We start from the raw sequence: 22,222 nt of genomic DNA, 5'->3' as shown, positions 1-22,222 counted from the left end.
TTGTGCCTGAACATTACTGAGTGTTGCTTTTACTGTCTCAGGTGAGTTTTTCTCTGTGCATTCCTTCATGTAATTTTCAGCATGCAAAGGAGAACGTGACAGAAAGTCTGCATCAGTGTTTACCTTTCTAGGACGATAATTCAGTGTGAGATTGAAGTCAGACAGCTCTGCCACCCACCAATAACATTCAGTCTTTCTGTAGTTAGTACATACAGTGGCTTGCGAAAGTATTCACCACCCTTGGCATTTTTCCTATTTTTCTGCCTTACAACCTGGAATTAAAATGTTTTTTTGGGGGGGGGTTTGTATCATTTGATTTACACAACATGCCTACCACTTTGAAGATTCAAAATATTTTTTATTGTGAAACAAACAATAAATAAGACAAAAAAACAGAACTTGAGCGTGCATAACTTGTCACAACTTCCGCCGATGTTGGTGCCTCTCCTTGTTCGGGCGGCGTCACCGGCTTTCTAGCCGCCACCGATCTATGTTTCTTTCTCTATTTGTTTTGTCTTGATTGTACTCACCTGGTTTCCATTACGTTATAATTTATTCCCTATTTAACCCTCTGGTTCCCACATGGTTTTGTGCGTGTTTTTTCTTTGTTAAGTGGTCGCTCTTTTGTGTCAAGCTGGATTGTTTTCCCTGTATGGAATTAGTTTGTGATTTATTTCGAGTAAAGTATGTTTTTACTCAGTTCTGTGTCCTGCGCCTGACTCTGTCCTACCCGCTGCACACAGACACCTAACATATTCTCAATTGGATTGAGGTCTGGGCTTTGACTAGGCCATTCCAAGACATTTAAATGTTTCCCCCTCGAGTGTTGCTTTAGCAGTATGCTTAGGGTCATTGTCCTGCTGGAAGGGGAACCTCTGTCCCAGTCTCAAATCTCTGGAAGACTGAAACAGGTTTCCCTCAAGAATTTCCCTGTATTTAGCGCAATCCATCATTCCTTCTATTCTGACCAGTTTCCCTGTCCCTGCTAATGAAAAACATCCCCACAGCATGATGCTGCCACCATCATGCTTTACTGTGGGGATGATGTTCTCGGGGTGATGAGAGGTGTTTGGTTTGCGCCAGACATTTTCCTTGATGGCCAAAAATATAAATTTTTGTCTCATCTGACAAGAGTGCCTTCATCCATATGTTTGGGGAGTCTCCCACATATGCCTTTTGGCAAACACCAAACTGTCACGACTTCCGTCGAAGTCGGCTCCTCTCCTTGTTCGGGCGGCGTTCGGCGGTCGACGTCACCGGCTTTCTAGCCATCGCCGCTCCATTTTTCATGTATCCATTTGTTTTGTCTTGTTCCCTGCACACCTGGTTTTCATTCCCCAATCAATCTACAATATTTATTCCTCTGTTCCCCATCATGTCTTTGTGAAAGATTGTTTGTGTTACGTGTTTATTGTTGACGCGCCAGACTGGTTTGTTTTTTCCGTGGTATTTCATGAAGATGTTTATTGTTAAACATAATTCTTGTGACTGTTTTTCACTTTTGCCTTAATAAAGTGTGCGCCTGTTCACCAATCTCTGCTCTCCTGCACCTGACTTCGCTACCAGTACGCACACACCTGACACAAACGTGTTTGCTTATTTCTTTCTTTAAGCAATGGCTTTTTTCTGGCCACTCTTCCGTAAAGCCCAAATCTGTGGAGTGTACAGCTTAAAGTGGTCCTATGGACAGACACTCCAATCTCTGCTGTGGAGCTTTGCAGCTCCTTCTGGGTTATCATTGGTCTCTTTGTTGCCTCTCTGATTAATGCCCTCCTTGCCTGGTCCATGAGTTTTGGTGGGCAGCCCTCTCTTGGTAGGTTTGTTGTGGTGCCATATTCTTTCAATTTTTATAATGGATTTAATGGTGCTCCGTGGGATGTTCAAAGTTACCGATATTTTTTTATAACCCAACCTGATCTGTACTTCTCCACAACTTTGTCCCTGACCTGTTTGGAGAGCTCCTTGGTCTTCATGGTGCCGCTAGCTTGGTGGTGCCCCTTGCTTAGTGGTGTTGCAGACTCTGGGGCCTTTCAGAACAGCTGTATATATACTGAGATTATGTGACACTTAGATTGCACACAGGTGGACTTTATTTAACTAATTATGTAACTTATGAAGGTAATTGGTTGCACCAGATCTTATTTAGGGGGGCTTCATAGCAAAGGGGGTGAATACATATCACGCACCACTTTCCCCCCCAAAAAAATGTGTTGAATTTTTTTAAATAAGTAATTATTTTCACTTCACCAATTTGGACAATTTTGTGTATGTCCATTACATGAAATCCAAATAAAAATCTATTTAAATTACAAGTTGTAATGCAACAAAATAGGAAAAACTCCAAGGGGCTGAATACTTTTGCAAGGCACTGTATGTCAAGGGGATTTATTATGACTGTACACTGCCACAGAGGGAGCATAAAAGAGGTAATCTCAGAACCACTCAGTCACTGCCCATTTGAGGGCCAAGAATTCCAGTTTCCCTGAGTGAAGGTGATAGTTTCTCTCTGCTTGTGTCAGGGTGCGGGAGCCATATCCAATGACTTTCAGTTTTCCACTGTAAGGACCGACGCTGGAGAAGAGAAGCAGGTACGGGGAGTTGAACATTTAATATGGAACGGATATGCAACAGGACAGGAACAGCGTCAGAACCAGGTAACAAAATGACAAACAAACATTAATCCTGAAGCAGGGAACAAAGCTTGGGAACAGACAGATATAGGGGAGGAAATGACACAGGTGATTGAGTCCAGGTGAGTCCAATAATTGCTGATACGCGTGACGGGGGGAAGGCAGGTGTACGTAATGATGGTGGCAGGAGTGCGTAATGCTGGGGAGCCTGGCGGGAGGGGGAGCGGGAGCAGGCGTGACAGCACCCTCTCCTAGAGGCGCCATCCCGGTGTCCCACCTGGGCGAGCCTGACGGGCCGGCCGAGGCCTGGGCGCTGGACCAGCCAGTTGGGGCGTAAAAGCCTGACGAACCGGCAGAGGCGTGGGAGCCTGACGAACCGGCAGAGGCGTGGGAGCCTGCCGACCCGGTTGAGGCATGACAGCCTGATGATCCCGCTGGAACATGGGAACCTGATGAGCTGAAGCATAGATGAGCTGAAGCATAGACGCCTGGCGAGCCGGCTGAGGCGTAAAACCCTGGCGATCCGGCTGAGGCCTGACTTGGGATGGGCGCCTGCCGAGCCAACCGGGAAAGGAAAACCTTTCGAGCCAGCTAGGCGTGGAAGCCTGATGAGCTGGCTTAGGCACCCCCGGTTCCATCGGCGGTGGCCCATGGACCCGAAGTCACCACCAGTCAGAAAGCCAGCGCTCCCCGATACTTAGTTTGATGGCTTCAGGATTCTGTAAGGACCGATGCTGGAGAAGAGAAGCAGGTATGCAGGCATCCTTCTAGACCTATCTGCTGCCTTTGATACCGTGAACCATCAGATCCTCCTCTCCACCCTCTCTCCACCCTCTCCGAGCTGGGCATCTCCGGCGCCGCCCACGCTTGGATTGCGTCCTACCTGACAGGTCGCTCCTACCAGGTGGCGTGGCGAGAATCTGTCTCCGCACCACGTGCTCTCACCACTGGTGTCCCCCAGGGCTCTGTTCTTGGCCCACTCCTATTCTCGCTATACACCAAGTCACTTGGCTCTGTCATATCCTCACATGGTCTCTCATATCATTGCTATGCAGATGACACACAATTAATCTTCTCCTTTCCCCCTTCTGACAACCAGGTGACGAATCGCATCTCTGCATGTCTGGCAGGCATATCAGTGTGGATGACGGATCACCACCTCAAGCTGAACCGCGGCAAGACGGAGCTGCTCTTCCTCCCGGGGAAGGACTGCCCGTTCCATGATCTCGCCATCACGGTTGACAACTCCCTTGTGTCCTCCTCCCAGAGTGCTAAGAGCCTTGGCGTGACCCTGGACAACACCCTGTCGTTCTCCACCAACATCAAGGCGGTGACCCGATCCTGTAGGTTCATGCTCTACAACATTCGCAGAGTACGACCCTGCCTCACACAGGAAGCGGCGCAGGTCCTAATCCAGGCACTTGTCACCTCCCGTCTGGATTATTGCAACTCGCTGTTGGCTGGGCTCCCTGCCTGTGCCATTAAACCCCTACAACTCATCCAGAACGCCGCAGCCCGTTCAACCTTCCCAAGTTCTCTCACGTCACCCCGCTCCTCCGCTCTCTCCACTGGCTTCCAGTCGAAGCTCGCATCCGCTACAAGACCATGGTGCTTGCCTACGGAGCTGTGAGGGGAACGGCACCTCCGTACCTTCAGGCTCTGATCAGGCCCTACACCCAAACAAGGGCACTCCGTTCATCCACCTCTGGCCTGCTCGCCTCCCTACCTCTGAGGAAGCACAGTTCCCGCTCAGCCCAGTCAAAACTGTTCGCTGCTCTGGCACCCCAATGGTGGAACAAGCTCCCTCACGACGCCAGGACAGCGGAGTCAATCACCACGTTCCGGAGACACCTGAAACCCCACCTCTTCAAGGAATACCTGGGATAGGATAAAGTAATCCTTCTAACCCCCCCCCCCCTTAAAAGATTTAGATGCACTATTGTAAAGTGGTTGTTCCACTGGATATTATAAGGTGAATGCACCAATTTGTAAGTCGCTCTGGATAAGAGCGTCTGCTAAATGACTTAAATGTAAATGTAAAATGGGAGTTGAACATTTAATGTGGAACGGACATGCAACAGGATAGGAACAGCGTCAGAGCCAGGTATCAAAATGACAAACGAACATTAACCCTGAAGCTTTTCGAGATGGGCGTTTTAATGTTTCACTACCTGACTTTGTAGGTCCAGGCCCCAGTTTATTCTCACGTCCGGTTCAAATAACACTGTTGAAAAAACAGTTGGTCGCTAAATCTGTCGAGAACGAGGACCATGAAAAAATGTCCAATCTGAGCGGTTGGCTTCTGAGCCACTATGTACTTAAGTGCTGATTCGTTTTGGTTCTGCCCACTATAGTGCTGTCCGGTTAGAACGTGATGTTGACGCTAGAGGTTGACCGATTAATCGGAATGGCCAATTAATTAGGGCCGATTTCAAGTTTTCATAACAATCGGTAATCGGCATTTTTGGACACCGATTATGGCCAATTACATTGCACTCCACGAGGAGACTGCGTGGCAGGCTGACTACCTGTTATGCGAGCGCAGCAAGGAGCCAAGGTAAGGTGCTAGCTAGCATTAAACTTATCTTATAAAAAACAATCAATCTTAACATAATCACTAGTTAACTACACATGGTTGGTGATATTACTAGTTTATCTAGCTTGTCCTGCATTGCATATAATCGATGCGGTGCCTGTTCATTTATCATTGAATCACAGCCTACTTCGCCAAACGGGTGATTTACCAAGCGCATTCGCGAAAAAAGCACTGTCGTTGCACCAATGTGTACCTAACCATAAACATCAACGCCTTTCTTAAAATCAATACACAAGTATATATTTTTAAACCTTCATATTTAGTTAATATTGCCTGCTAACATGAATTTATTTTAACTAGGGAAATTGTGTCACTTCTCTTGCATTCTGTGCAACAGAGTCAGGGTATATGCAGCAGTTTGGGCCGCCTGGCTCGTTGCGAACTGTGTGAAGACCATTTCCTCCTAACAAAGACAGCCAACTTCGCCAAACGGGGGATGATTTAACAAAAGCGCATTTGCGAAAAAAGCACAATCGTTGCACGAATGTACCTAACCATAAACATCAATGCCTTTCTTAAAATCAATACACAGAAGTATATATTTTTAAACCTGCATATTTAGTTAAAAGAAATGAATGTTAGCAGGCAATATTAACTAGGCAAATTGTGTCACTTCTCTTGCGTTCATTGCACACAGAGTCAGGGTATATGCAACAGTTTGGGCCGCCTGGCTCGTTGCAAACTAATTTGCCAGAATTTTACATAATAATGTCATAACATTGAAGGTTGTGCAATGTAACAGCAATATTTAGACTTATGGATGCCACTCGTTAGATAAAATACGGAACGGATCCGTTTTTCACTGAATAAATAAACCTTTTGTTTTCGAAATGATAGGTCATTAATATGGTCAAATCCGGAAACTAACGCTCATATTTCTGTGTGTTATTATGTTATAATTAAGTCTATGATTTGATAGCGCAGTCTGACTGAGCGGTGGTAGGCAGCAGCAGGCTCGTAAGCATTCATTCAAACAGCACTTTCCTGCGTTTGCCAGCAGCTTCAAGCATTGCGCTGTTTATGACTTCAAGCCTATCAACTCCCGAGATTAGGCTGGCAATACTAAAATACCTATTAGAACATCCAATAGTCAAAGGTATATGAAATACAAATGGTATAGAGAGAAATAGTCCTATAATAACTACAACCTAAAACTTCTTACCTGGGAATATTGAAGACTCATGTTAAAAGGAACCAGCTTTCATATGTTCTCATGTTCTGAGCAAGGAACTTAAACATTCGTTTTTTTTACATGACACATATTGCACTTTTACTTTCTTCTCCAACACTTTATTTTTGCATTATTTAAACCAAATTGAACATGTTTCATTATTTATTTGAGACTAAATAGATTTTATTGATCTATTATATTAAGTTAAAATAAAAGTGTTCATTGTTCATTCAGTATTGTTGTAATTGTCATTATTACAAATATATATATAAAAATTGTCCGATTAATCGGTATCGGCTTTTTTTTGGTCCTCCACTAATCGGTATCGGGGTTGAAAAATCATAATCTCTAGTTGACGCCCATACCTCTAGTTGACGCCCATACTGAACACTTGGTCACCACCACACGCACACAGACACAGCTGATTCCATTAAAGTTCTTTATATTTTTGTGGTTATTCCAATTGACGCACAGCACTTTCGTTAGCCAACAGCGTGTGAAAGTCCGTCAGCATCAAAAAACGTATTTTCTCCAGATGGCAAAGCACATCTAACATCAGGTGTGTGTGTGGAGCCCTGGAGTGAGTCCACGCACCCTGATTGGTTGGAATGAGTGGAAGCTTGAAGGGTGATTGACAGGGATGCAGGCCAGTCAGGTTGAAAGGGCCGGCCTTTATTTTTTTATTTATTTTTTACAACTCATCATTGAAGAGGGCCTCTCTTGGGAGACAGGGAAGAATCCATTTTGTTTTTCCACCTGGAATGACAATGTGACATCTGCCTGTTGTAAGCAAGCATTCCTCAGTGTACTCTGAGTGCTGACGCAGTTTGAGTAGTCTCTGCCTCACCCTGTCCTAGCTTAAGTGCATTTCTTAGCAGCTTTTATGCCCAATCCATAAGATTGCTAAATAGCTAACTAAATACCTAACAAATGGCTACACGGACTGAGTTGAACCTTGTATTTTACTTTTATTCTTGCACTGTCTCTATGCACACTCACAAAGCCCTACACACTTGCGCACACTGACACTCCAACACACACACACAAACTATCACTCCATCATTTGCTCACACACGCATAATATTCACATATATTTATACTGACTCTACACACACACACACCCACTCACATACAATCATCATATACGCTGCTCTGTTTATCATATATCCCGATGCCTAGTCACCTTACCCTTATACATATCTACCTCCATCACTCCAGTACCCCTGCACATTGGGGTAAGGTGACTAGGCATCGCTACTGGAACTGACCCTGTACTGTATATAGTATGCTTACTTTCTTTCTCATGTTCTTCTTATTTTTATTTCTTGTGTTTTTGTTCTACCTTATACTTTTTTTAGTATTACATTGTTATTGATTACTGCATTGTTGGGTTTGGAGTTTGCAAGAAAGGCATTTCACTGTACTTGTGCATGTGACATTAAAACTTGCTCTTTACTGTATACATCAGCTCTGAGGGCTCATTTTTACTTTTTGTTTTGACTATTTCTTCAATTACATTAAACCCAATGATTGGTTTATCCAGTCTTTCATTTGTGACTAATATAGGAACCCGCAATTATGTCCCTGTAATGACATAAACTTGGGATCAAGCAAACTAAAACAAATGTCCATCCAACCCAGAAAAGGAATTTCAGTGCCATTGGCTGCCCTCAGATCCAGTTTCTCCGTATTGCCCATGATTTCTGCCAGTGGTCTAATTTGTGAGCTGGCAAATACGGTCTCCTCCATTCCTCAATTATTATGGATGCTTGAGCCCCTGTATCCTACAGTGCTTACGTCTTTACACTCTCCATATAACACCTCACTTCACATTCTTTCCCCCAATGAGCTGTGCTACATTACCATATCCTGTTACCCATCAGGAAGCACTTGTGGCTAAATTTAAAGACTGTGACTTACAGAATGTGATGTAGCATGTCGTGCGTGTGGTAAACATTAATCTTGCGAGGGCACTGAATCACTGGCAATTCCGCGAGTTGCTGGAGGAATACCAGACAGAATACTGCGACTTGATATTTCACAATGAGGTGCGATCGCTGTCTCGTGGCAGAGTTTTGAAAAGATTTCTCTCTCTCTCTCAAATCTGTGAATTTGTTGTAAGCAAGGGGAGAGAGGAGCCAGAGCTGGATGATCCACAGTGGATTTAAAGCTGTTTTTTTTTTAACTGACATCACCTTCCACCTGAACACAGTGAATCTCCAGCTCCAAGGGAAAGTTAAAACTCCGGGCAAAATGCTACGTCTGGTCACACCGTTTCAAAATAAAATCACCACACTGTTCATACCTGACAGACAGTTTGTTCATTTCCCAAAACTCAGATCAGTCACCACATACAACCCAGACATAGTGCAACATTTTAGCTATGATGCATTTGTGCGTGTGTTGGAAGAGCTGAAATTGGAGTTTGAGTCAAGATTCAAGGATATCATGTACAAGGAGTTTTTCAACTTAATTGAGAACCCCTTTCATGTACCAGTGTCATCTCTGACCCGTCAGCATAGCCTTCTGTCCTAACCGTGCTGGAATAGAGAGTGAGATAGTGGAGCTGCAGGCAAATGACACATTGCAAGGTGAACTAAGATCAGGTGTTACCCATTTCTGGAGCCTTGTGTCAGACACAGAGTATCCACTTCTGAAGCAGTGTGTACAAAAGGTGACATCCTTTTTTTGTCAGCACTTATTCATTTGAAGCAACATTTTCAACAATGAACATTGTGAAACAAAAACATAGAAACTGACTGATCAATACACACCTGGATTGCCTTACAAGGATAGCAACAACAGACTATACATTTAGAATGAATTCAGTCAAGGAGCAGAAGGGACATTTTCACTCATCCAACTTCTGAGGTAACCCTTAATATGGGTCTTATACATGTGATGCAGCCTATTTGATGTGTGTATGTATATATTTGTGATGTGCTGTACATCAAATCAATTGCATGCAATTGATAATATTGGAAGAAAAAGTACAACAAATTAAAGATCTGTGTGGCCCTCTGAATGATTGTCTCAACCCAAAGTGGCCCCCTTACAAAAAATAGTGAGTAACACTGCTTTAGGCCCTACATGCCCACACTATAATCCCTTCTACCAGTGCATAGCTGTAGAAGTAGGTTGTTTTTTACAACGGCCTGTGTTACCTATTTCTTATTAATTCTGTCACATAGCCTGCAGGCTTTGTCTGTCTTATCCCGGTATTGATTATGTTATGTCAGGGGTATTCCAGTGGTGCCCGTCCTGGTGACCAGCAAGGTTGGTTATATACGATATAGTATAGTGGTGTAGATCAAACTGTTGATGGTTTTTAAAGTTATACATGACCTTGCCCCCAGTTACCTGTCTGGATATTTTCAATTCATTAGAGACTCTCGTAGCCATCACACCAGAGCCAGTGTTGCCAATATCAGACCGCTGCGCTATAGAAGCATGGCTGGAAAAAGCTATTTCCTTAACACTGATGCAGAGGAATGGAATGGTGTAACAAACCATTTAAAATCCATTCCTATGCTAGGGTATTTTAAGATAAACCTTAAGAAATGGTTTATGGGCAAAATCATTTAAAACTGCAGACTTAAAGAAAGTATACTGCTCAAAAGAATAAAGGGAACACTTAAACAACACAATGTAACTCCAAGTCAATCACACTTCTGTGAAATCAAACTGCCCACTTAGGAAGCAACACTGATTGACAATACATTTCACATGCTGTTGTGGAAATGGAATAGACAACAGGTGGAAATTATAGGCAATTAGCAAGACACCCCCAATAAAGGAGTGGTTCTGCAGGTGGTAACCACAGACCACTTCTCAGTTCCTATGCTTCCTGGCTGATGTTTTGGTCACTTTTGAATGCTGGCGGTGCTTTCACTCTAGTGGTAGCATGAGATGGAGTCTACAACCCACACCAGTGGCTCAGGTAGTGCAGCTCATCCAGGATGGCACATCAATGCGAGCTGTGGCAAGAAGGTTTGCTGTGTCTGTCAGCGTAGTGTCCAGAGCATGGAGGCGCTACCAGGAGACAGGCCAGTACATCAGGAGACGTGGAGGAGGCCGTAGGAGGGCAACAACCCAGCAGCAGGACCGCTACCTCCGCCTTGGTGCAAGGAGGAGCACTGCCAGAGCCCTGCAAAATGACCTCCAGCAGGCCACAAATGTGCATGTGTCTGCCCAAACGGTCAGAAACAGACTCCATGAGGGTGGTATGAGGGCCCGACGTCCACAGGTGGGGGTTGTGCTTACAGCCCAACACCGTGCAGGACGTTTGGCATTTGCCAGAGAACACCAAGATTGGCAAATTCGCCACTGGCGCCCTGTGCTCTTCACAGATGAAAGCAGGTTCACACTGAGCACGTGACAGACGTGACAGTCTGGAGACGCCGTGGAGAACATTCTGCTGCCTGCAACATCCTCCAGCATGACCGGTTTGGCGGTGGGTCAGTCATGGTGTGGGGTGGCATTTCTTTGAGGGGCCGCACAGCCCTCCATGTGCTCGCCAGAGGTAGCCTGACTGCCATTAGGTACCGAGATGAGATCCTCAGACCCCTTGTGAGACCATATGCTGGTGCGGTTGGCCCTGGGTTCCTCCTAATGCAAGACAATGCTAGACCTCATGTGGCTGGAGTGTGTCAGCAGTTCCTGCAAGAGGAAGGCATTGATGCTATGGACTGGCCCGCCCGTTCCCCAGACCTGAATCCAATTGAGCACATCTGGGACATCATGTCTCGCTCCATCCACCAACGCCACGTTGTCCCACAGACTGTCCAGGAGTTGGCGGATGCTTTAGTCCAGGTCTGGGAGGAGATCCCTCAGGAGACCATCTGCCACCTCATCAGGAGCATGCCCAGGCGTTGTAGGGAGGTCATACAGGCACGTGGAGGCCACACACACTACTGAGCCTCATTTTGACTTGTTTTATGGATATTACATCAAAGTTGGATCAGCCTATAGTGTGGTTTTCCACTTAAATTTTTAGTGTGACTCCAAATCCAGACCTCCATGGGTTGATAAATTGGATTTCCATTGATTATTTTTGTGTGATTTTGTTGTCAGCACATTCAACTATGTAAAGATAAAAGTATTTAATAAGATTATTTCATTCATTCAGATCTAGGATGTGTTATTTTAGTGTTCCCTTTATTTTTTTGAGCAGTGTATAATTGTTTTCAATGAACATTACATGGTAATCTATTTCATTCCTTTTACGGTTTCCCCCTATTGATGAGATATATTTGAGATGTTTTGTTTTCATGCTATAATTTTGTGTATATTTTGTTTTCATGCATTTTCATGAGGACCACAATGGAAATATGTTCTAAAACTTTTTTGTGTCATCCTCAATGATTTTAATGGTATTGGTATCCACGTGTTAATAGTATCCACGTGTGGTTGTACTATGTTTTAAAATGTTCAAATAAATCAAAACAACAACAAAAAACTTGAGTTCGAAATGAAGTAAAGAATGGGTTGTAGGGTACTAGGGGGTAACTACCCCCTCACCCCCATAATTCACATATAGACCACAAGATGTCACCAAATTATTTCCCCCAACACTTTCCCTGGCTGCCACTGCTCTTGCTAAACAAAAAATGTCCTCTGTGTCATCACAACTTTTAGATATTTCAACAAAACGATTTTGTCAAATCGATCAATTTTTTTAAATTTAGAAAAAGTTGTAGATATATTCCAATGACGTTAAATCTATAATTGTTCTTTAAATATAGAAGTAAATAATCCACTCGTTAAGAGAGAAAAATCTAGATCATGTTTGAGTAAAGTAGTAATATGTTGGATGAGTGTGTTGGGGGCAACATTTCATGAAATAACAAAAAGAAAGTGTAAACCGTAGCCCTTTATTTCCCTTTACAGTTTATCCGCTTAAGACCTTCATCCACATACCATTCTTTCCCCAAATGTTGCTTTTTTTGTGTCAGCAAATAGACATTGTTACTAGAACCCTGGTTTATGAAATGTGTGACACTCTCCGGCAGGGCATTACGTATTATACCCGAGGGAAGTTACAAAATGGAAAATTATTCAGTGGTGCTGTCTGGAGACAGTAAGTAAAACCTCATGACAAAACAAGCAAGTATAGTGTAGAACACGTGTCAAACTCATTCCACGGAGGGTTTTCGCTCCTCCCTTGTATTTGATTGATGAATTAAGGTCACTAATTAGTAATGAACTGTCTAGGTCTTAATTGAAAGGAAAACCAAAAACCCTCAGACACTAGGCTCTCCATGGAATGAGTTTGACACCCTGGTGTAGATAATCATTGTATCATCTAAACTGCTCTGAAATATATTTTCCATAACCAAAAATATTGTATTTTCAGCTGTTTGAAGCTGGTGTTCAAAACCGAAAGTAAAAGACAAAATGAAACTTCAAAATGGGAAGCATAGAAATATTGCACATATAAACAGCTCTACCACTTCTTAGACATGTTTTCAATGAGAATGACAGGTCAATAACTCACATTTCTGTGAATTTGATCTGGTTGCCCAAAAAGTTACATATTGCAGCTTTAAATTGTGTATGCATAGCTGTGGGAAGTAGTTTGGGGTGCTGTGATTTTTTTATGTGCCTGCACTTAAGACATCAATATGGGGGCTCCCGACTGGTACAGTGGTCTAAGGCACTGTATCTCAATGCAAGAGGCGTCCCTACAGACCCTGGTTCGATTCCAGGCTGTATCACAACCGGACGTGATTGGGAGTCCCATAGGGCGGCGCACAATTGGCCCAGCGTCGTCCGGGTAAGGGTTTGGCCGTCACTGTAAATAAGAATGTTCTTAACTGACTTGCCTAGTTACAAAAAAAAATAAAAATTATATAAATAATTAGGTCCTCTAACACAGCACTAGTAAAGGTACACTACTTGTGTGAATTTAAAAAAAAAACTAAATGTATGAGTGTTTACCAGCATTTGTAACTTGAGTCTGATAAATATATGTACAAAACAGTTGATCTGATAATACTTGTGGAATATAAAAATACTTGCTTGATTTACAGTACCAGTCAAAAGTTTGGACACACCTACTCATTCAAGGGTTTTCCTTTATTTTTACTATTTTCTACATTGTATAATAATAGTGAAGACATCAGAACTATGAAATAACACATATACAATAATGTAGAAACCAAAAAAAAGTGATAAATCTAAATATATTTTATATTTGAGATTCTTCAAAGTAGCCACCCTTTGCCTTGATGACAGCTTTGCACACTCTTGGCATTCTCTCAACCAGATTCATTAGGTAGTCACCTGGAATGCATTTCAATGAACAGGTGTGCCTTGTTAAAAGTTAATTTGTTGAATTTCTTTCCTTCTTAATGCGTTTCAGCCAAGTTGTGACAAGGTAGGGGTGGTATACAGAAGATAGCTCTATTTGGTAAAAGTCCATATTATGGCAAGAACAGCTCAGATCTTCATTGTAAAGGGGTTAAACACTGTTTCCCATAAACAATTAATGAGCATGCACCTGTGGAACGGTCGTTAAGACACTAACAGCTTACAGACGGTAGGCAATTAAGGTCACAGTCATGAAAACTTAGGACACTAAAGAGGCCTTTCTACTGACTCTGAAAAACACCAAAAGAAAGATGTCCAGGGTCCCTGCTCATCTGCGTGAGCGTGCCTTAGGCATGCTGCAAGGAGGCATGAGGACTGTAGATGTGGCCAGGGCAATAAATTGCAATGTCTGTACTGTGAGACACCGCTACAGGGAAACAGGATGGACAGCTGATCATCCTCGCAGTGGCAGACCACGTGTAACAACACCTGCACAGGATCGGTACATCCGAACATCACACCTGCGGACAGGTACAGGATGGCAACAGCAACTGCCCGAGTTACACCAGGAACACACAATCCCTCCATCAGTGCTCAGACTGTCCGCAATAGGCTGAGAGAGGCTGGACGGAGGGCTTGGAGGCCTGTTGTAAGGTCCGTCATGGTCTGGGGCAGTGTGTCACAGCATCATTGGATTGAGCTTGTTGTCATTGCAAGCAATCTCAACGCTGTGCGTTACAGGGAAGACATCTTCCTCCCTCATGTGGTACCCTTCCTGCAGGCTCTTCCTGACATGACCCTCCAGCATGACAATGCCACCAGCCATACTGCTCGTTCTGTGTGTGATTTACTGCAAGACAGGTGGTTACCCCACTCTTCCTTGGTGGAAGAGTGGGGTAACATCTCACAGCAAGAACTGGCAAATCTGGTGCAGTCCATGAGGAGGAGATGCACTGCAGTACTTAATGCAGCTGGTGGCCACACCAGATACTGACTGTTACTTTTGATTTTGATCCCCCTTTGTTCAGGGACACATTATTCCATTTCTGTTAGTCACATGTCTGTGGAACTTGTTCAGTTTATGTCTCAGTTGTTGAATCTTGGTATGTTCATACAAATATTACACTTGTTAAGTTTGCTGAAAATAAATGCAGTTGACAGTGAGAGGACATTTCTTTTTTTGCCGAGTTTATATCCCACTTAGGATGACCCTGGTATAAGTAAGTCAGATGGCTGTCAGCTTGCATTTCACTTGTTAAAATGTCAAGAAAGGGGCCACTATCATTGATTTTTGAAGCTTGTAAGGGTTTCATCTTCAATGCGTGAAACAGATACAGCAGAACGAGCCAATTAGATCACAAGTGGTGTAAACATAGATTTACCAGTTGTTTTAGGTAACACAACATAAGATAATGGTGTGTTCTTTTTTGTTACGTTTCTTATAGGCCTAAATATAATTATTTGATCATTTGTCTGCACCTATTTACAGACACAGCTGCAGTAACTATTACTTGCCTATCCGTACAGGCCTAATTTATCAAAAGTAACGAGCACTGAGTAGTGATTTACAAATCATAAGTGTCAGGAACACAGTATAATGTATGTCATATACTACCAGGCTTTTTAACTACCTATAGAAAATATATTGAGATCTGCAAATCAGTTTAGCATATACTGAAAAGTGGGAGATGGCCAGAGGATAATCTTCTGGCGCAACATGACATTTGGCATTCAGTTCTACTGCTTATTGTAGGAGTTGTTTTGTCATCACAACCTTTTTTAGGTTAATAGCTGTTAATAATTTATCATGCAAAGAATTAGGTACAGGTAACAACGTAACAAAGCCTGATATAACAACGTTCCAATGGTCAAAAGACAATGATTAAAAGCTCTCTCTCTCGTTCTGTGTGTTTATGTTTTTCTAAGAAATGTGATGACAAAATAACTCCTATAATAAGCAGTTACTACAGTTGAAGTCGGAAGTTTACATACACTTAGGTTGGAGTCATTAAATCTCGTTTTTCAACCACTCCACAAATTTCTTGTTAACAAACTATAGTTTTGGCAAGTCGGTTAGGACATCTACTTTGTGCATGACAAGTAATTTTTTGAACAATTGTTTACAGAGATTATTTCACTTATAATTAACTCACTGTATCACAATTCCAGTGGGTCAGAAGTTTACATACACTAAATTGACTGTGCCTTTAAACAGCTCGGAAAATTCCTGAAAATGATGTCATGGCTTTAGGCTAATTGACATCATTTGAGTCAATTGGAGGTGTACCTGTGGATGTATTTTAAGGCCTACCTTAAAACAGTGCCTCTTTACTTGACATCATAGGAAAATCAAAAGAAATCAGCTAAGACCTCAGAAAAAAAAATCGTACACCTCCACAAGTCTGGTTCTTCCTTGGGAGCAATTTCCAAATGCCTGAAGGTATCACGATCATCTGTACAAACAATAGTACGCAAGTATAAACACCATGGGACCACGCAGCCGTCATACCGCTCAGGAAGGAGACGCGTTCTGTCTCCTAGAGATGAACGTACTTTGATGCAAAAAGTGCAAATCAATCCCAGAACAACAACAAAGGACATTGTGAAGATGCTGGAGGAAACAGGTACAAAAGTATCTATTTCCACAGTAAAACGAGTCCTATAATCGACATAACTTGATAGGCCGCTCAGCAAGGAAGAAGCCACAGCTCCAAAACCGCCATAAAAAAAGCCAGACTACGGTTTGCAACTACACATGGGGACAAAGATCATACTTTCTGGATAAATGTCCTCTGGTCTGATGAAACAAAAATAGAACTGTTTGGCCATAATGACCATCGTTATGTTTGGAAGAAAAAGGGGGAGGCTTGCAAGCCGAAGAACACCATCCCAACCATGAAGCACAGGGGTGGCAGCATCATGTTGTGGGGGTGCTTTGCTGCAGGAGGGACTGGTGAACTTCACAAAATAGATGGTATCATGAGGAGGAAAATTATGTGGATATATTGAAGCAACATCTCAAGACATCAGTCAGGAAGTTAAAGCTTGGTCGCAAATGGGTCTTCCAAATGGATAATGACCCAAGCATACTTCCAAAGTTGTGGCAAAATGGCTTAAGGACAACAAAGTCAAGGTATTGGAGTAGCCATCACAAAGCCCTGACCTCAATCCTATAGGACATTTGTGGGCAGAACTGAAAAAGCATTTGCGAGCAAGGAGGCCTAGAAACCTGACTTCGTTACACCAGCTCTGTCAGGAGGAATGGGCAAAAATTCACCCAACTTATTGTGGGAAGCTTGTGTAAGGCTACCCGAAACGTTTGACCCAAGTTAAACTATTTAAAGGCAATTCTACCAAATACTAATTGAGTGTATGTAAACTTCTGACCCACTGGGAATGTGATGAAAGAAATAAAAGCTGAAATAAATCATTCTCTCTACTATTATTCTGACATTTTACATTCCACAATAAATTGGTGATCCTAACTGACCTAAGAAAGGGAATTTTTACTAGGATTAAATGTCAGGAATTGTGAAAAACTGAGTTTAAATGTATTTGGCTAAGGTGTATGTAAACTTCCGACTTCAACTGCATATAGTTGTCAATAATTTATCATGAGAAGAATTAGCCAGGTAACAGCAACATGTTCAAGCCTGATAAATAACAACGTTCCAATGGTCAAAAGCTCACACACACACACACACACACACACACACACACACACACACACACACACACACACACACACACACACACACACACACACACACACACACACACACACACACACACACACACACACACACACACACACACACACACACACACACACACACACACACACACCCTGCACTGCCCTCTTGTGAGAGAGACGTAAACTAAGCCAGAATTTTCATATGGCTTCTCCATATAAAAGTTATAGTGCACCGTCTCTTTTCAACCTTCAGCCATATTCACCATGTTGGGTTCTGACGCTGCTGCACCGGGGCTCTGCAAGCTCTTAAGCCAGGGTTTAATACCCTAGAAGCATTCAGTAGAGCCCCAGCCGCTCTCTCAACACTTGCCTGGGGACCAGACGGAAGAATTTCTAAATCCACCGTCTGGGACATTTCAGTGTTTGTGTTTGAAATGGTCCTCTCAGGTCCTCTACAAGCCTGGATGTTGGATAAAATTACATTTTAACTTCTCTACCGTTTGTCTGCATGGTTAGTCGTTATGTAGGAATGAATTCAAAACAATATATCCACAGGAAGTTATAATTAATCCAAATGTTCAATGCGCAGGTAGTATGTTCAGATTTCTATCACATGAAGCATGTGCACACAATGTAAATACACCGAACAACAATATAAACTCAACATGCAACAATTTCAATGATTTTACTGAGTTACAGTTCATATAAGGAAATCTGTCAATTGAAAGTAACTCATTAGGCCCTAATCTATGGATTTCACATGACTGTGCATGGGCACAGCCATGGGTGGGCCTGGGAGAGAAGTAAATTCATACTCTTATCTTATTACATCAGTGAATGGGTGGATGGAATGGTAGTCTTAGCCAATCATATGGCGCAGCTTGGCATTTAACTCCTTTTCCTTTTCAAGTAGGTCGGTGCTGTGGTTTTTATAGGCTTCAAAATCCTATGAAATAATTGTGTACAATTGAGCACGATAGAACTTCTATAGCAACTCTTTTGCAATATTGCAAAGTCAGTTTATCCCAATGATTTATACATACACACTAGATGAAGAATTAGACGGCGGTGTGTTGAAGACACCGTGCCTCCATCTTGGCACTCCCCCAACATTGTAAAAAATATTTTGGAAGCTATAGAAATGCATTCATTCGTTTTTGTCACATGTATTCTATTACAGACACCTTAATGGATACTTTTAAATTATATTTTATGAGATAAACATAAAATAGAAACAAATTGAAAAACATTTTATTTAAAGTATTCATTTAAGAGATGACTAATTATACTGTCCCCACTACAACAAAAAATACATAAATATATGTAATTTTGTCCTTCATACATTTAATTGAAATACTGGAGAATTCCATTGATTCCTTGCTATGGAGGACTGGGGAGTGCAATATGGCCGACCAGTGTCTTCAAAGCCTCTCAATCGCCAATACATAGCATTAGCAATCCAGGTTTTATATACATCATTGGTTTTTCCACATTTCAACTAACCTTCTTCAGCTTGTTGCAAGTGTTCACAGACTGATCAAGAGCATGCTGGAGTTCTTTGACTTTCAAATTAGTGTTCACCACAGCTGCCTCTCTTTCAAACCTAAAGCAGAGACATATTTGATATACAGACTGTATGTACATAATATGTGCCACTATTGGACTGCATTTTAAAGGCCCAGTGCAGCCGTTTTTTTTATCTCAATTTCTCAAGCAAGAATTTTACTAGGACTGTCTGGGAGTGGTATGAGAGGGGAGAGATTTGGAACACTCGTTCTTATTGTTCTATTCATTTTAACTAATTTACCACCTGGTGATGCCATCAAGCAGGCCAAAACTCCATCCCACCAAAACAGCTCTTACACTAAACAGGCATCATCATCATTTTCACAGTATTATAACTTCATAGTGTGGAAATATATATATAAAACACAGGAAATCACATTTTTGACTGCACTGGGCCTTTAAACCATTAAATACATACCTTTCTTCTGCAGCAGCCCTGTTTTTTTCCACCTCTTGCCTTTTTGTCTCTAACTGCTGGATTTCCACCTGTTTATCCTTTCAAAAGGCAGAACTATTATGAATTGGCTGAACTGCTTCCATGTGTGGTTAAAACTGCCATTCTGTTTAAAAAAAAATTATGTATGTTATGCATTACCTGTATTAGTTTCCCCCTTTGCATTGAAAGATCCAAGAATTTGTCTTTTTCCTTGGCCAAGACCTCAATTTGTTTCTGCATCTCTGTCTCTTTCAATGAATCATTTTCTCTTGCTTTTTTAAGCTGTTGATCCAGTTCTGGTCGAGAGAAATCAGAAAAGCGGTCATATTTCTCATTTAGGGCAGATATTTTTTGGGAAACAGAATTATACAGCCAAACTCACCCGTGCACATCTCCACTGCATCGCTCAGCTGTCTTTGAGCATCATGCAATTCATCTTGTAAGGACGTCTCCTTAGTTTGATGGAGATCTATGAGCCCTTTAAGTTTGGTCTTGAATCCAGTTGTTTTTCCCCTGTTGGGAAAAAATATATACCTATTGTTATACCACTCCTACATCGGATGAAGTCAGTCCACATTCACTAAATGCAACCATAAATCTAAATAGAAAAACAAATGGTGCATTCGTACTGATATTCATCATCCAGACTTCTATGTTGCTCAGCAAGGTCTCTCAGTTCTTGCGTTAGTTTCAAAACAACTGCTTCTTTGTCTTGTAAGTCTTTAGAGAAAAGTTTCTCGTTCTCTTCCCGAAGTCGTTCGTTCTCCTGTTTTAGTTTGGCATTCTGTCTTTTGTACTCGTCCTTGAAATGTATCAGTTCCTGATGGTTGGCTGCCAGATCCATAAATCTTTGCTCTAACTGCATGGATCTCTTCTTTTCCTTGTCAAGTTCGGTCTGTACGTCTGCTCTCAGGTCTTCTAACTCAGAGTTGATCCGCTCCAGAGCCTGACAACGAAGAAGCATGTCGTCTGCTCTTTGTTTCAAAATGCAAATCAAACTCGATTGCTCGTCTATCCTTGACCGCAGCATCCCTGACTCCGTCCTCTCTTCCAGGGAAAGGCCACGCAGTTTCTCTAAAGACTTGTGGACATCGTCCATGTCCTGGAGGAGAAAATAAATCATGTGAAATGTATAGACATGTAGCCTAGCCTAGTTGACTTACATTAGGCACTCATGTTACAGTGATACTGTTAACCAGGTCTCTCTTGCTATAAAAACACTCATCTGAGGCAATTTTCTTAGATTTTACGTACCTGTAAGGTCCTGTAGTTATGAAACATTACCAGAACCAAATTGTTTTGTGTTTTATTTTCTCTTGTGGGCCACATTTCATATAATTTTATAAATGTTGCAGGCCACTTTAAAACTGTTTTTAGGCTGCACTTGGCCCACGGGTCGTAGCAGTACTACATACATCCTTTGGCTTAACTGTTCCTAGTCCAGTCAGGCTGGTTTACACTAGTTACCACAGCCGCAAAGTAAAAATGGTCTATATCGTAAAAATCGGCGTTTTGGTCTTCATTTAAGGTTAGGCGTGAGGTTACCAGTGTGTCCCAAACTGAAGTTTCCTATCAACCGCGCAACCCTGCTGTCACCAACATTGCAACATTTTACTTCCACTGAGAAGTTCCACGAGAAAACTATTTGTTTCCAATCATTCGTAACATTGTAGCAAACATTTCCCGTCTGCAAGTGCAAGCAGCCTGGAGCAAGTGAACAGCAGATAATCTGTCAGTCAGACAATTAGCTAGCTATACATTATTCATTGCAATGCAATCTTGTTTTAATTCGAAGGAATTTAAATGTATATTCCCATAAGATTGGCCATGCGGTCTTCAGATATCCTAAATTAATGCAAAACAAAACGTGTTTTACTGCTAATGTTGACGAGTAAATTAGATGGTTAACGTTAGCTAGCTAGCTAGCTACAGTAGCTTGTATCTGGCAGAGCCGGACGTCGACGTTTCTTGAAATGATAATAACCTGGTACTGTTTCTTACTTGTTTGGTCTCTCTTATCATCTTCCTTAAGTCTTTTGGACTTCTGTGGGGTGATGCCATGTCGACTGCCTTTAGAAAAAGGTATACGAGCTTCGAGATGCGTAAATCACTATCGTTCACTTAACGTTACTACTTCAACGAGTCTTTCACAACGGGTCTTGTTGGAGAGCCGCAAAGTTTCAGCTGTTGCTACTGGCAACTGTCATTTCAGTTGCTTCTACCCGAAACCATTTTCTCCCCTCCCGTCTTTACATTTCATCGCACCATTTCTTTGTGAGCGGTGGCACACACCAACATGAATCATGTTTGACCAGAATTGTTACATTTATTAATAACGTAGTTGGTTTTGTATGTATTCATTTGGCTAATTAGCTTGTGCCAAATGACATGAGCCACGGAATTATACAGCTCGACACAAATGCACAATGGAAATGGAAAAGGGAATGCTATGTTACGTTGTTCGGAATTTCCTCCTCTGCACCACATGATGGGGCTGCTGCGCCTCTCATAAGTGGGTTTGCATGCTACACATCGAAACGTGAGGCCCATCTAAAGTGGCTCGCAAACATGGTCCCAGACCCAATCCTTCGTTAATTTCCGTAACACCAATATTTAAAAGCAATGTACACAAATAGATAGTTATCGAGGAGTACAAAAACAATAAAATGTATTTGGCTATGCATGATACCCAGCACATCATGATTTTTTAAGAAAAAGAGCGAAAGTGCAAAGCTTGAGGCACAGTTTATATTTCAAATCAAACTATTTTTGGATATTCAATGGATTTATTGGGTGAAACCTTGCTTGTAGACCTAAA

General features: G+C 42.2%; 1 protein-coding gene across 1 annotated transcript; it reads right to left on the bottom strand.

Moving 5' to 3' along the window:
• Positions 1–18,071: 18,071 nt before the first annotated feature.
• Positions 18,072–21,707, bottom strand: ccdc89 (coiled-coil domain containing 89). The gene is made up of 7 exons (XM_014164076.3): positions 21,406–21,707; positions 20,034–20,506; positions 19,787–19,917; positions 19,564–19,700; positions 19,387–19,463; positions 18,906–19,005; positions 18,072–18,348 (listed from the first exon to the last, which is right to left on the bottom strand). The coding sequence occupies exons 1-7, from the start codon at positions 21,463–21,465 to the stop codon at positions 18,262–18,264; spliced, it is 1,065 nt and encodes a 354-aa protein (XP_014019551.2). The 5' UTR covers positions 21,466–21,707; the 3' UTR covers positions 18,072–18,261.
• Between the last annotated feature and the right edge of the window lie 515 nt (positions 21,708–22,222).

The sequence above is a fragment of the Salmo salar genome, chromosome 21 (assembly GCF_965601325.2).
Source record: "Salmo salar chromosome 21, fSalSal1, whole genome shotgun sequence".
NCBI lineage: Eukaryota > Metazoa > Chordata > Actinopteri > Salmoniformes > Salmonidae > Salmo > Salmo salar.
Note: the sequence above shows the minus strand (reverse complement) of the source record. Positions and strands in the feature narration are given on the sequence as shown.

Bases quoted from the DNA above. Each gene is read 5' to 3' on its own strand.
- ccdc89 (XM_014164076.3), bottom strand. From the start codon at position 21,465: ATGGCATCACCCCACAGAAGTCCAAAAGACTTAAGGAAGATGATAAGA. The intron at 19,918-20,033 runs GTACGAATGCAC...TTTTCCCAACAG, and splicing joins AGTCTGGATGATGAATATCA to GGGAAAAACAACTGGATTCA. The intron at 18,349-18,905 runs GTTAGTTGAAAT...ATTATTTCATAG, and splicing joins CTTGCAACAAGCTGAAGAAG to GATTTTGAAGCCTATAAAAA.